We start from the raw sequence: 12966 nt of genomic DNA on the forward strand, positions 1-12966 counted from the left end.
TGGTTGTTAGGGACTTTCTCGGCTGAGATGGTTGTTAGGGACTTTCTCGGCTGAGATGGTTGTTAGGGGCTGTCTCGGCTGAGATGGTTGTTAGGAGCGTTCTCGGCTGAGATGGTTGTTAGGAGCGTTCTCGGCTGAGATGGTTGATCGGGGCTGTCTCGGCTGAGATGGTTGATCGGGGCGGTTTCGGCTGAGATGGTTGTTTGGGGCGGTTTCGGCTGAGATGGTTGTTTGGGGCAGTTTCGGCTGAGATGGTTGGTTAGGGGCAGTTTCGGCTGAGATGGTTGGTTAGGGACAGTTTCGGCTGAGATGGCTGTTTGGGGCAGTTTCAGCTGAGATGGTTGGTTAGGGACCGTTTCGGCTGAGATGGTTGTTTGGGGCAGTTTCGGCTGAGATGGTTGTTTGGGGCAGTTTCGGCTGAGATGGTTGTTGGGGGCAGTTTCGGCTGAGATGGTTGTTGGGGACCGTTTCGGCTGAGATGGTTGTTGTGGACCGTTTCGGCTGAGATGGTTGTTGGGGACCGTTTCGGCTGAGATGGTTGTTGGGGACCGTTTCGGCTGAGATGGTTGTTGGGGACCGTTTCGGCTGAGATGGTTGTTGGGGACCGTTTCGGCTGAGATGGTTGTTGGGGACCGTTTCGGCTGAGATGGTTGTTGGGGACCGTTTCGGCTGAGATGGTTGTTGGGGACCGTTTCGGCTGAGATGGTTGTTGGGGACCGTTTCGGGCTGAGATGGTTGTTGGGGACCGTTTCGGCTGAGATGGTTGTTGGGGACCGTTTCGGGCTGAGATGGTTGTTGGGGACCGTTTTGGCTGAGATGGTTGTTGGGGACCGTTTGGCTGAGATGGTTGTTGGGGACCGTTTTGGCTGAGATGGTTGTTGGGGACCGTTTCGGCTGAGATGGTTGTTGGGGACCGTTTCGGCTGAGATGGTTGTTGGGGACCGTTTCGGCTGAGATGGTTGTTGGGGACCGTTTCGGCTGAGATGGTTGTTGGGGAGATCTCAGCTAAGAAGCTAGCTTGTGTGTACAACTACAAGGTTGTTTTGGATCTGGCTGAATGGGTCACTAAGTGACCAATGAGCTCTTTGTGCCTGTACCGGCTCGCCCTGCTGGATGCTGCTCAGTCACGCGCTGTCTCTCCTCTCCTTTGATCATTGCACGCTACTTATTCCCACAGTGTCAGAGGGAATTATTACCATTTGCCAAGAGCCTATCTAAATAATACATGCTGGTATCTGTAGTCCCACCTCGGAGTGCACTCCTATTTAGGAACTATAGCTTTAGTTTCAAAAATTCTTCAGGCCCAAAAAAACTTGTAATGGCAAAGGTAACGTCCAAAAAATGGGAAAGTTGTAGTCTACCCCGTGTGCAAACTTAATAGCACGCCTCTATGCTATATAGCATGTACATGCTCATTACTGACACATAGCTTAAAGAGGAACTCCAGTGAAAATGTTATAAAAACAAAAGTGCTTCATTTTTACAATAATTATGTATACAACGGTTTACTCAGTGTTTGCCCATTGTAAAATCTTTCCTCTCCCTGATTTACATTCTGACATTTATCACATGGTGACATTTTTACTGCTGGCAGGTGATCTCAGTGGAAGGAGATGCTGCTTGCTTTTTTGGCAGTCGGACCCAGCTGTAAACCGCTGTTATTTCCCACAATGCAATGGGGTTCACAGACAGGAAACTGTCAGGACCATGGTCCTGACATCACACTGTGGGAGGGGTTTCACCACAATATCAGCCATACAGAGCCCCCTGATGATCAGTGTGCAAAAAGGAATAGATTTCTCATGTAAAAGGGAGTATCGGCTACTGATTGGGATGAAGTTCAATTCTTGGTCACAGTTTCTCTTTAACTGTCAAACCTCTCAAACCGGTATATGGATGCAAGCAAGATTTTCTGGGCACATAGCATACAGCCTATTGCTGCCCGTCTAGAGACCAACAGCTGCAAAATGACATCCAGACATGTAGCCTCAGCCAGATATACTATTGTGGGGCCACATCAACTCACGTCACCGCTTCCTTCAGTACACACGGGGGCTGCCATTGGCAGTTGTGACCAGGAGTGCTGGTGCTGATCCTGGCTTCTGTCAGCAGGTCTACTTACACACGCGTGGAGGAAGAGCATGGAGGCACGGGGGCCAGCACCGCCCATTTGCCGGACGTCACACACAAGTGACGCGTTTCGTCCAATAGACTTCCTCAGACGTGTCGTGTAGACGCCCTGACAGAAGCCGCGATCAGCGTGAGCAGCGCTAAAAGCCCCTATTCACCTTTCTGAACAGGGAAAAATCTGAGCCGCTGAACCAGGCCATTAAAAGAAACCTGAAGTAAGAGTGATATGGAGGCTGCCATATTTGTTTCCTTTTAGACAATACCAGTTGCCTGGGTGGCCTGCTGATCCTCTGCCTGTAATACTTTTAGCCATAGCCCCTGAACAAGCATGCAGCAGATCAGGTTTTTTTCTGACTAAATTAGCTGCAAGCTTGTGTTGTCTGATTCAGACTGAAGCCAGGAAGATCAGCAGGGCTGCCAGGCAACTGGTATTGTTCAAAATGAAATACCTATGGCAGCCTCCATATACTCCTTTTTTCAGCTTCCCTTTAAAGGACCACTATCGTGAAAAATGTTAATATTTGAAACGCACGTAAATAATTTCTTCCAGAGTAGAGTGTGCTATAAATTATTATTCTCATATGTTGATTGTCACTTACAGTAGGTAATAGAAATCTGACAGAACTGACAGGTTTTGGAGTAGCCCATCTCCTCATGGGAGATTCTCAGGGTTTTCTTTATTTTCAAAAGCACTCCGTGAATGGCAGTTGCTTAGTGCAACTGCCAGAATACTGTGCAAACAGGTATGGGGAGTGACCCGAATCTTTGTATAGATCCTTTCTAGGTAGTGCTTTTGTAAAGAATAAATGAAAAACTGAATATCCCCCATGAGGAGATGGGCTAGTCAAAAACATGTCAGTGCCATCAGATTTCTACTACTGACTGTAAGTGACAGCACCATAAGAGCAAAGTGATTTATAGCTCATTTTACTCTGGAAGAAACCTACTACTTATTTGTATGTGTTCACATGTATTTTAGATCTTAAAGCAGTAGGATTAGCCATACTATGCCAGGGGAAAAAAACCCACATATAGAAGTAGATAAATACTTGATCTACTTACATAACACATGTATTGTACTGTCCACGTTTTGATTTCAGTGAATGTTATATAGTAAATGAAGAGAATTCTGTTCCTGGTGGGGGCCATGTCTTTTGCCCACAGCTGAGGCTAAATACTGATGTCATTTCTGCCCTTTACTTTTTTCTTTTCTCCTCCAATCACGGAGTCGCCTCCGCCTTGCTTGTAAACACAAGTGAGCAGAGGATCATGTTTCAGATAAGCAGCTAGGCAGGGAAATGGAAGAGGAGGCATATATTATAGATAAAAAGAACCCCCAGCATGCAACTGTTTGGCACTGACTATTAAAGGGCCAGTGCTCCTTAAGTATGTGATAACTCCAAATCATAACAGCAGAAAAAGTTATGAATGCAGGATTAGCATCTTTTTCACTTAATACACTCAGGCCAGTTACTGTTTGAAATTTGATTTTTATGGTGACAATCCCACTTTAAAGTTTTTCGTTATAGTGGCCCATTACGTTTCTGAAGAGATTTCTTGGAACAGCAGTGAGCTAGTTATATGGGCCGGTGGATAGCAAAACCATCAACGTTCATTGTGAATAATAAATGTCTGTAGCAGGAAGTGAGGTCACAGGTGTGTATTTGTAATGTATGAAACTTTCTTCACCTCTCTCGTAGGTTAATGGAGACGGCGCGAGAGATGACCAGGGAATCCTTGCCTATTAAGTGTCTGGAGGCGGTTATTCTGGGAATGTATCCTTTCATGCTTGCTCTAAGCCTCTATTATTGTCCTCGTCAGCTGAACTAATCCCATGATCCTTTGCAAGGCCACTCCTGTCAAGAGGGCTCAAGTGTGATGTGACAGCGAAAAAAGAGCCCTCCAGGGGGAAATACAGTAAGAGCTGGTTCAGACGGACGTTTGGAGGCGTTGCGTTTGCTGGCGTCGCGTTCAGCAGCGTTCGTGTGCGTTTGGATGCGGTCACGTTTTTTCTTCCCCTAGGGGGACATTAGCCATCGCGGTTAACCTCCCCTGGAAGCTACATGTAGCTTCCAGGGGCTCCTTGAACGCCAGAGAAAATCGGGACCCAAACGCCGCGTTTGTGTAAACGCGCTTGAAAGCTTGGTACAAACGCTCCTATTCACTTGAATGGGAGCGTTTAACACCAAGCCCTGAACGCTGGCTGTAAACGCTCTGCAAACGTCCGTCTGAACCAGCCCTTAGTTTATAAATGGGTGATTATGTAAAGACCTAAACATGCGGGTGCTATGGGCTGCGGCAGCGCGGGGGTCCCAGATCTGTCTGAGTTATCCCTGCGGCGGGAGCAAGTGGCAGTCACGATTAGCTAGAACTTGGTGCGTGTATGGCTCAGGCACGTCTGTCTCATTGCTGTGACTGCGGCGAACGCATCGCGGCCGGCGGTTGTAAAAGGCCTCGGGTCTATTTGAGGAGCGGAATTGGCTTTTAAAGAAAAACCTAGAGTTGTAAATGTTATGTGAAATATTCGAAACATCAAAGGGAACCTGAAGCGAGTAAAATGATTTAAAATAAACACATGACGTAGCTGCAAATGAATATTACATACTTGCCGTCAGTTCCTCTCAGAAGCTCACCATTTTCTTCTTACAGTGATCCCTTCCAGTTCTGACAATATTTTGTCGAAACTGAAATATACCAGTTGCTGTCAGTTATATATCAGCAGCTGTCAGTTACAACTGAATGTGCAAGGTAATGTCCAGGTTTCCCTATGGCTCAAGTGGGTGATATTACAGTTGAACTGTGTGTTGACCAGGAAGCTGTTATGGGGTAATGGACATTTTTAAAATGATGGACGGAGAATTTAATTGATCAAAGTGGACAAATGAGACGCAGGAGAGGAAAAAGAGATTGGGGAGTAGACTACACAGGAGGTATTTTTTTTTTTATGACTTTTTTTTAATGACTTTTTTTATTTTCAGTTCAGGTTCTTTTTAAAGAGGATCTGTAATGAAAAAAAAAAACTCTCTGGGGATACTTGCCTCGAGAGGGGGAAGCCTCTGGATCCTAACGAGGCTTCCCCCGTCCTCCGGTGTCCCGGCAATAAATAAATCCTCGCCTGTCGGGGGAGCAAGTGCTGGATTCCTGGTATCTTCAGAGGTCGGGGAAGCCTCATTGGGAGCCTGAGGCTTCCCTCTCCTGAGGCAAGTATCCCCCAGAGGGTTTTTTTTTTCTTTACAGAGTCTCTTTAAAGTGAATCTGAACCTAGTAAAATTATTTACATACTTACCTTACCATCAGTTCCTCTCAGAAGCTCCCCATTTTCTTCTTACGATTCCTTCCAGTTCTGACAAGATTTTTGTCAGAACTGATATATATCAGTTGCTGTCAGTTATGTCAGTTGTAACTGAAAGGACAACGGATGTGCAAGGTAATGTCCATGTTTCACTATGGCTTAAGTAGCCAATATTACAGTTTTATTAGTGTGCTGACCTGGAATCGTTTATGGGATCATGGCCATTTTCAAAATAGAGGATGGAGAATTCCATAGATCACAGTGGACAAACAGGATTCGGGAGGACAAAGATATTTTATTTTTCAGTTCAGGTTTGCTTTCAGAATGAATATGTATTTACAAAAGTAGACCATTGGTAGTCCCAAACTGTCTCAGTAATTCTATTATAATAGTTTTTTTTTCTTCTACTTTTGTACTGAGAAGTCGCTCACTATCTATTTTTTAGCAAGAACTTCCCCATTACCACCAGTCCATACATCAAGGCTAAGTTCACCCAACAAACATTGCCTAACAACCACGCTGCAACTGGCATATAATGCACTGTGTACTCTGCACATTATAATTGCTTGATACTTTTCATGGCATGAAAATGACCACATTACCAAGAAATGCATTGTAGAGTGCGTTTTGGATAATGTGGCGCATGCAGCAGCGCATATAGTGAAGGTACCTTACAGACACACACATCCCCTACAGTTGAGCAGCATCTCTGTACAGCGATCAGTATAAAACATTTTACCCGCTGGGCACATGCAATGTTCCCGCCTCTTCCCCGCCCCTTCACACCCCTTAAGGGGATCACTGTAATTGGCTATGATTCACAGATAGCACATAGTAAAGTAAATCTGTCACTATTTTAAAAAGAAAAATCAGATACTTGCCTAAGGAGAGGGAAGGTTCTGAGTCCAATAGAGCCTTGCTGGTCCTCTCATGGTCTCCATGTTCCAACGCTGTCACCTTGATCCAAATTTGTCACTATGGGAGACTTTGGAAGCACTGTGATTATGGTTTAGAATGTGAGCTCCTCTGAGGACAGTTAGTGACATGACTATGCACTTTGTAAAGTGCTGTAGAAGATGTCAGTGCTATATAAATACATAATAATAATATGGTAGGACATTACACTATGACTATGGTAAGGATTAGATTGTGAGCTCCTCTGAGGACAGTCAGTGACATGATTATGTACTCTGTAATGTGCTGCAGAAGATGTCAGTGCTATATAAATACATAATAATAATATGGTAGGACATTACACTATGACTGGCAGGATTAGATTGTGAGAGCTCCTCTGAGGACAGTCAGTGACATGACTATATACTCTGTAAAGTGCTGCAGAAGATGTCAGTGCTCTATAAATGCATAATAATATGGTAGGACATTATACTAAGACTATAATAGGATTAGATTGTGAGCTCCTCTGAGGACAGTCAGTGACATGACTATGTGCTCTGTAATGTGCTGCAGAAGATGTCAGTGCTAAATAAATACAAATGAATCTGTTTGCCGGCTGAGCAGTCTTGTTCCATCTGAACCCTGCGGCTCCCTGCGCAGATTCGCTTATTTTGCAGCGGGTAGATCATCTCAGACCTCCTGTTTTTCGTTTGTGAATTTGGCGGTCTCACTTTTAAAGCGGACCTGAACTCAGAACTCCCTCTCTGCTCTAAAAGATACGCAACAGCATAATAAACTTTACAGAAAAACATCTTTGTTACGGCCGATGCAGATCCTGCAATAAATCTGCAGTATTTACTTAATGCTTTCATAGGAGCAGACATAGGGTTAACATCCTGTGTTTACAAATTAGCCGCTCTGCTGTGGCAGAGGAGTTTCCTGAGCTGTTACAGCTGAGAGATCAAATAACACTTGTGCTTAGTGACAGATGAGGGGGAATTAGACAGGCTAAACACTCTAAATACATACAGGGTGTATTTCTCTGTTTTCCTGCTGTCCTGTGCAAGAGTTCAGCTCCACTGTAAGCCATTGTTCTGTAAGAGATCTCTTGTACAGGCGCAGAGCTGTACGGTATAATTTGTGTGCATTAGTATGAGATGTTCGCAGCTCAAGCACCTCGTTATGAGTTTACAGTAGGTGCTGCGGCTCATTAAGCGATCTCGGAGGCGTCCTGCTCCCGCCGTAGCCGTGTAAGGTCACCCCGCGGCAAGCGTTTGAGCGGGAGCCAGCGCTGAGCAGCAGAGAGAACGCAGGACTCGCTCTCCATCCTCCGCCATGCCTTAGTTGGTAATAAAAGCCGTATTTCTGAAGCTTTGTTGTAAACCGAAGCAAATGATGGCTAATTTTCTGGCAAGGGGAAAATGTGAAGCTTCTCAAGGCCTAAAATAAAACAATTCATGATAAATAAAACCGTTCATCACACATTCCTTCCAGCCCATTGTTCACAAATTTTTAAAGTGGATTTTTATTTAGGATATTTTCTCCTGATTGAAGCAGAGTCGCCTCCAGAACACGTAAATTATCAGATAGGGGTGCGTCTGCTCAGGATTACTGTCCTGTATCATGTGACACCAACCCCCCTAGCTCTCCCCCCCCCCCTTTCCCAGGGGTCTGGCTGCCTTCCAGAGAGATCTTTAGCAAATGACAGCCGCCAGCTCACTCCCAGCAACCTCCTTGAAGTAAATCCTTCCTTTTTAGTACTCACGTGGGCTTTACAGCGGGGAGAATTATTACCCCACAAACGAAAGGTTTCGTACACACCAATAACTGTAACAAGAAAGACGTGGAGGCTGCCATATTTATTTTAAACAATACCAGTTGCCTGGCAGGCCTACTGATCTATTTGGTTGCAGTAGGGTCTGAATAACGCCAGAAACGAGCATGCAGCTAATCTTGTCAGATCTAGTATCTGAATTATTATGTACTAGTACAAGCGGCACGGTGGCGTAGCGGTTAGCGCTCTCGCCTTGCAGCGCTGAGTCCCCGGTCAGAATCCCAGCCAGGTCAACATCTGCATGAAGTTTGTATGTTCTCCCCGTGTCTGTGTGGGTTTCCTCTGGGGACTCTGGTTTTCTCCCACATCCCAAAACATTACAGATAAGTTAATTGGTATCCCCCTAAAATTGGCCCTAGACTATGATACATACACTACACAGTGCATACATAGACATAGGACTGTGGTAGGGACTAGATTGTGAGCCCCTCTGAGCGACCGTGACAAGACAATATACTCTTTAAAGCGCTGCGTAATATGTCGGCGCTATATAAATACTTAAATAAATTATGCTAGTAGACCTAAGCCCGTTTAAACACAGGCTCTGGGTCTCTCTCACCGCTGCCACCGCTGTATGTCAGCGCGCACGCACCCGCCATACGCACACACCCTCTGGCCCCGTCGTCCTCCTGTCCCTGCGGCTACACTTGCCCAGTAGCCGTGGGGGGGGGGGGGGGGGGCGAAGACTGTTTCACATGATTTGTGGATTGTCTCTTCACCGCTCTCTGATCTGTTGACATGGCAACTGCTGCCGTTTAGCCTTTCCTCCTTCTGCAACGCTTTGCACACATGCTTACATAGTTTAGGACATTATAGTTATTATTATTATATACTGTAGCACCATAATTACTTAAAAGCATCAACCTAACATTCAGCGATGTACCCTTAAAGGGAACCCGAGGTGAAACATATGGAGGCTGACATATTTATTTCCTTTTAACCACTTGAGTATCGCAGTGTTAAACCCCCCTAAAGACCAGGCTTTTTTCTTAAAAAGGGCCACTGCAGCTTTAAGGGCTGGCTGCAGGGCCACGCAACACAGCACACAAGTGATTCCCCCCCTCCCCCCTCCTTTCTCCCCACCAACAGAGCTTTCTGTTGGTTGGGGTCTGATCGCTCCCCCCAATGTTTGTTTTTTTATATTTATTTTATTATGTAACTAATCAATTTCCCTTATTTTTTCAACATTTATTCCCCAGCCCTTCCTCCCCCGCCAGCCAATCAGCGTGATCAGCTGTCATAGATCAGCTGTCATAGGCTTCAGCCTATGACAATCGATCACTATCCTGTCTCCCAGGGGGACAGCAGTATCACACGGCTATCCCCAGTACAGCGATGCCGTGGATCGCAGCGTTGTACAAGCTAATTAGATGGCGGTTTCACCGTCTAACAGTCTTCTAGCGGCGATTGCCGCTGTGAGGCTGAAGGCGGAACGAAGCTCCGCCTACCAAGCAGAGATGCGCGTGATCTCATGCAACACAGGCTCTAGGACCTTACGTCGATCGGCGTTAGGAGGTCCTGGGGATGCGTTAGGAGGTCCTGGGGATGAGGCCACACCCATCGGCGTGACTCTGTCGGCTAGTGGTTAAACAATGTACATTGCCTGGATGTCCTACTGATACTCTTTCTCTAATACTTTTAGCCATAGACCCTGAACAAGCATGCAGATCAGGTGCTCTGACAAAAAAATCTTACAAGATTAGCTTCATGCTTGTTCCAGGTGTGTGATTCAGCCAAAGAGATCGGCAGGACTGCCAGGCAACTGGTATTGTTTAAAGGACACCTGTATCAAAGGGGATATGGAAGCTGCCATATTTATTCTCTTTATAAGCAATACCAGTTGCCTGGCTGTCCTGCTGATCCTCTGTCTCTAATACTTGTAGCCATAGACCCTGAACAAGCATGCAGCATATCAGGTGTTTCTGACATTATTGTCCGAACTGTCAAGATTAGCTGCATGCTTCTTTCAGGTGTGTGATTCAGACACTACAGCAGTCAAATAGATCAGCAGGGCTGCCAGGCAACTGGTATTGTTTAAAAGGAACACCAGGTGAGAGTGATCTGGAGGCTGCCATATTTATTTCCTTTTAAAGTGTTTACACTTTTTTAGACAGATTTTTCTACTGGTTTCCCTCCCTCACTGCAAGATAAAAAAGGTGCTATACAGAGTAAAGGCTGCCAAACACTGGTCGATTGCCACCAGATCGAACAACAGATAGATCCCTCTCTGATCGAATCGGATTACAGAGGGATCTATTGGCTGCCCATACACTGCACTCAGTAAGAAATAGATTCACAATCTGTGGAGCTGCTGCTGCCTGCCGCTCCCAGCAATACATTACCTCTCCGCAGGCGTGAGCCCCCGCTGTTCCTTCTGTCTGCGCTGGGCATCTTCTCTTTACTTCCTGTCTTGTCCTGTGACCTGCGGAAGTTCAAACAGTAGTGGGCGCTCTACAGTTTGAACTTCCCCTGAGAGGACGGGACAGGAAGTGAAGAGATGATGGCCAGCCGGAGAAGGGACCTCCCCCCGTCCCTTCTCCGGCTGGCCATCTTCTCTTCACTTCCTGTCTCGTCCTGTCAGGGGACAGGAAGACTTGCGCCAGCGGAAAGGTAATATATTACTGCCGCTATGCTGCGTCAGTCGATGGCCAATCGAACACTGCTATCGACACTCCCGACCCGCTGCCAATCGAGAGATGATGAGGCGGTAGAGTATATTTTGAAATTATGTATATAAAAAGACACCCTCTGATGTAAATCATGTTTTGATGCCCTAAAATTACAATTGAATGATCTCAGCAGTTGAAAATAAATGTTGTGAGAGTTCTTTCCTCTCTCCGCTGTACGCTAAACAGGCTTAATGCAACAATCGCAGATTAGAGGCAAAGGAAGTTGAAGGTAAATAACAGTGCATCACCCTGACCTGACTCTGAAGCAAAGGCAGGAATTGTGTCAGGCTGGAGATGTGAACACTTACGATAGATTTCACGAATTATTTAAAAATTATTTCTGTATATAAAAGGCTATTGGATGATATTGTGGGGGGTGGGTAGGGGAATTGGTCTGGACAGCAATTGCTTAAAAAGAAACTGTGACCAGGAATTGATCTTCATCCCAATCAGTAGCTGATACCCCCTTTCCCATGATAAATATTTTCCTTTTCACAAACTGATCATCAGGGGGCGCTGTATGGCTGATAATGTGGTGAAACCCCTCCCACAGTGTGATGTCAGGACCATGATCCTGACAGTTTCCTGTCTGTGAACCTCATTGCATTATGGGAAATAACAGCTGTTTACAGCTGGGTCCAACTGCCAAAAAAAAGCAAGCAGCGTCTCCTTCCACTGACATCACCTGTCAGCAGTTAAAATGTCACCATGTGATGTCAGAATGTAAATCGGGAAGAGGAAAGATTTTACAATGAGCAAACACTGACCAAATCATTTATACATAATTATTGTAAAATGAAGCACTTTTTTTTATTACATTATTTTCACTGGAAGCCTTAAGGTACCCATACAGCTATCGATGTTTGCGGCTCATCGACTCTCTGATCGAATCTAATCGAAAAGAGAGATTTGTTGGCCGCCATAAACCGCAGGCTTATTTCTGATCTCTGCATAGAGTTCCCTTTTATGATTTGTCCCTATGGCCGCGTCTCGCGAGATACGTCAGTTTCTTATTAAACTAGAGCCTTCAGAATTTTGCAGACCATTATAAATGCGTTTTTTTTTTTTACTTTTAATTCCTTCCACCATTATTTTTTTTTACTAATCTCCAATTAAACGATGAGTTGTAAAACTGCTCTGCGGACAAATTAACGATCTGACAGACGAGACTGAAGGTGACACAAGGGCGTGGGCTGGCATTAGAATAGAGGCGACATACAGAATGAATTATTAATGACTCCCTTGCAGGTGTATGAAGGTGAGCGGAGCGCGGTGTTGCCGCTGCCATCGCTGCATCGGGTGAAAGGTGCGCAGGCGCGCTGTATCGTGGAACGCACACTTCTCCAAGGGTCATGTGTTCCAGGGAGAGGCGAAATAATAAGGTTTTACTGCAGGAAAGTTCAAACTTGAAAGTGCAAGTTAAACTTTCAATGGCTGAAACCGCCAATCTTAAAGGGCTTCCGAGGTGAAAATAAACTGAGATAAACAATTGTATCTGTCCTCCTTCTATAAGTAACGTTTTTTAGTTATCCCACAATTTATATTAAACCTACTTTTTAAGTTTTTACGGTTTTATGGCCTTTTCTCAATGACACATTCATTGAAGTATGCCAGAGCTAAAATCTATGAACTATTGATCCTTTATCTATTTCCTGCTCTCAGAAGCTATTTACTGCCAGGAAAGTGTTTTATGGCTGCAGTTCCTCTTCAGTGAGGGTTACACTATAGCCCGACCCGGACAGAAACTGTCACTTACATACCTGATTTTTAACTCTTTGAGACAGAAAAAGAAAAAAAAGGAACACAGCATAGTTATTTGTGTGCTTGGCACTGTACATACACATGTCTATCTCATCATGTCACATGTCACCTTTGTTGTCCTTTATGCTGGGAATACACGTTTCGTTTTTGCCTTCGTTTAAACCTTCGTTTCGATTGTGCCTTTTGTCCTTTTCGATCCTGAAATAATCGATCGTACGGTTAATATCACCACCCACGGTTTCGTTTTTTTTTTTCGATTCTGATGGTTTCGTTTTTCCAATGATCGAAGGCTGCAAAGAAACGAAACGTAGTACAGGGACGGACGGCATAAACGAATATATAATCGATCTGAACAGCCATCAAGCCTACCAATGGCTCGATTAGAT

The 12966-nt window shown here is 45.1% G+C and overlaps 1 protein-coding gene across 1 annotated transcript in view; it reads left to right on the top strand.

Moving 5' to 3' along the window:
* Positions 1–3831: 3831 nt before the first annotated feature.
* The window catches only part of VASH2 (vasohibin 2), a 46137-nt gene continuing 37002 nt past the window's right edge, over positions 3832–12966 (top strand). Inside the window, exon 1 of the mRNA XM_068279700.1 lies at positions 3832–3905. Coding sequence (XP_068135801.1) covers positions 3835–3905 — 71 coding nt within the window. The 5' untranslated portion in view covers positions 3832–3834. The remainder of the gene's footprint in view (positions 3906–12966) is intronic.

Source organism: Hyperolius riggenbachi, chromosome 4, assembly GCF_040937935.1.
Source record: "Hyperolius riggenbachi isolate aHypRig1 chromosome 4, aHypRig1.pri, whole genome shotgun sequence".
Taxonomy (NCBI): domain Eukaryota; kingdom Metazoa; phylum Chordata; class Amphibia; order Anura; family Hyperoliidae; genus Hyperolius; species Hyperolius riggenbachi.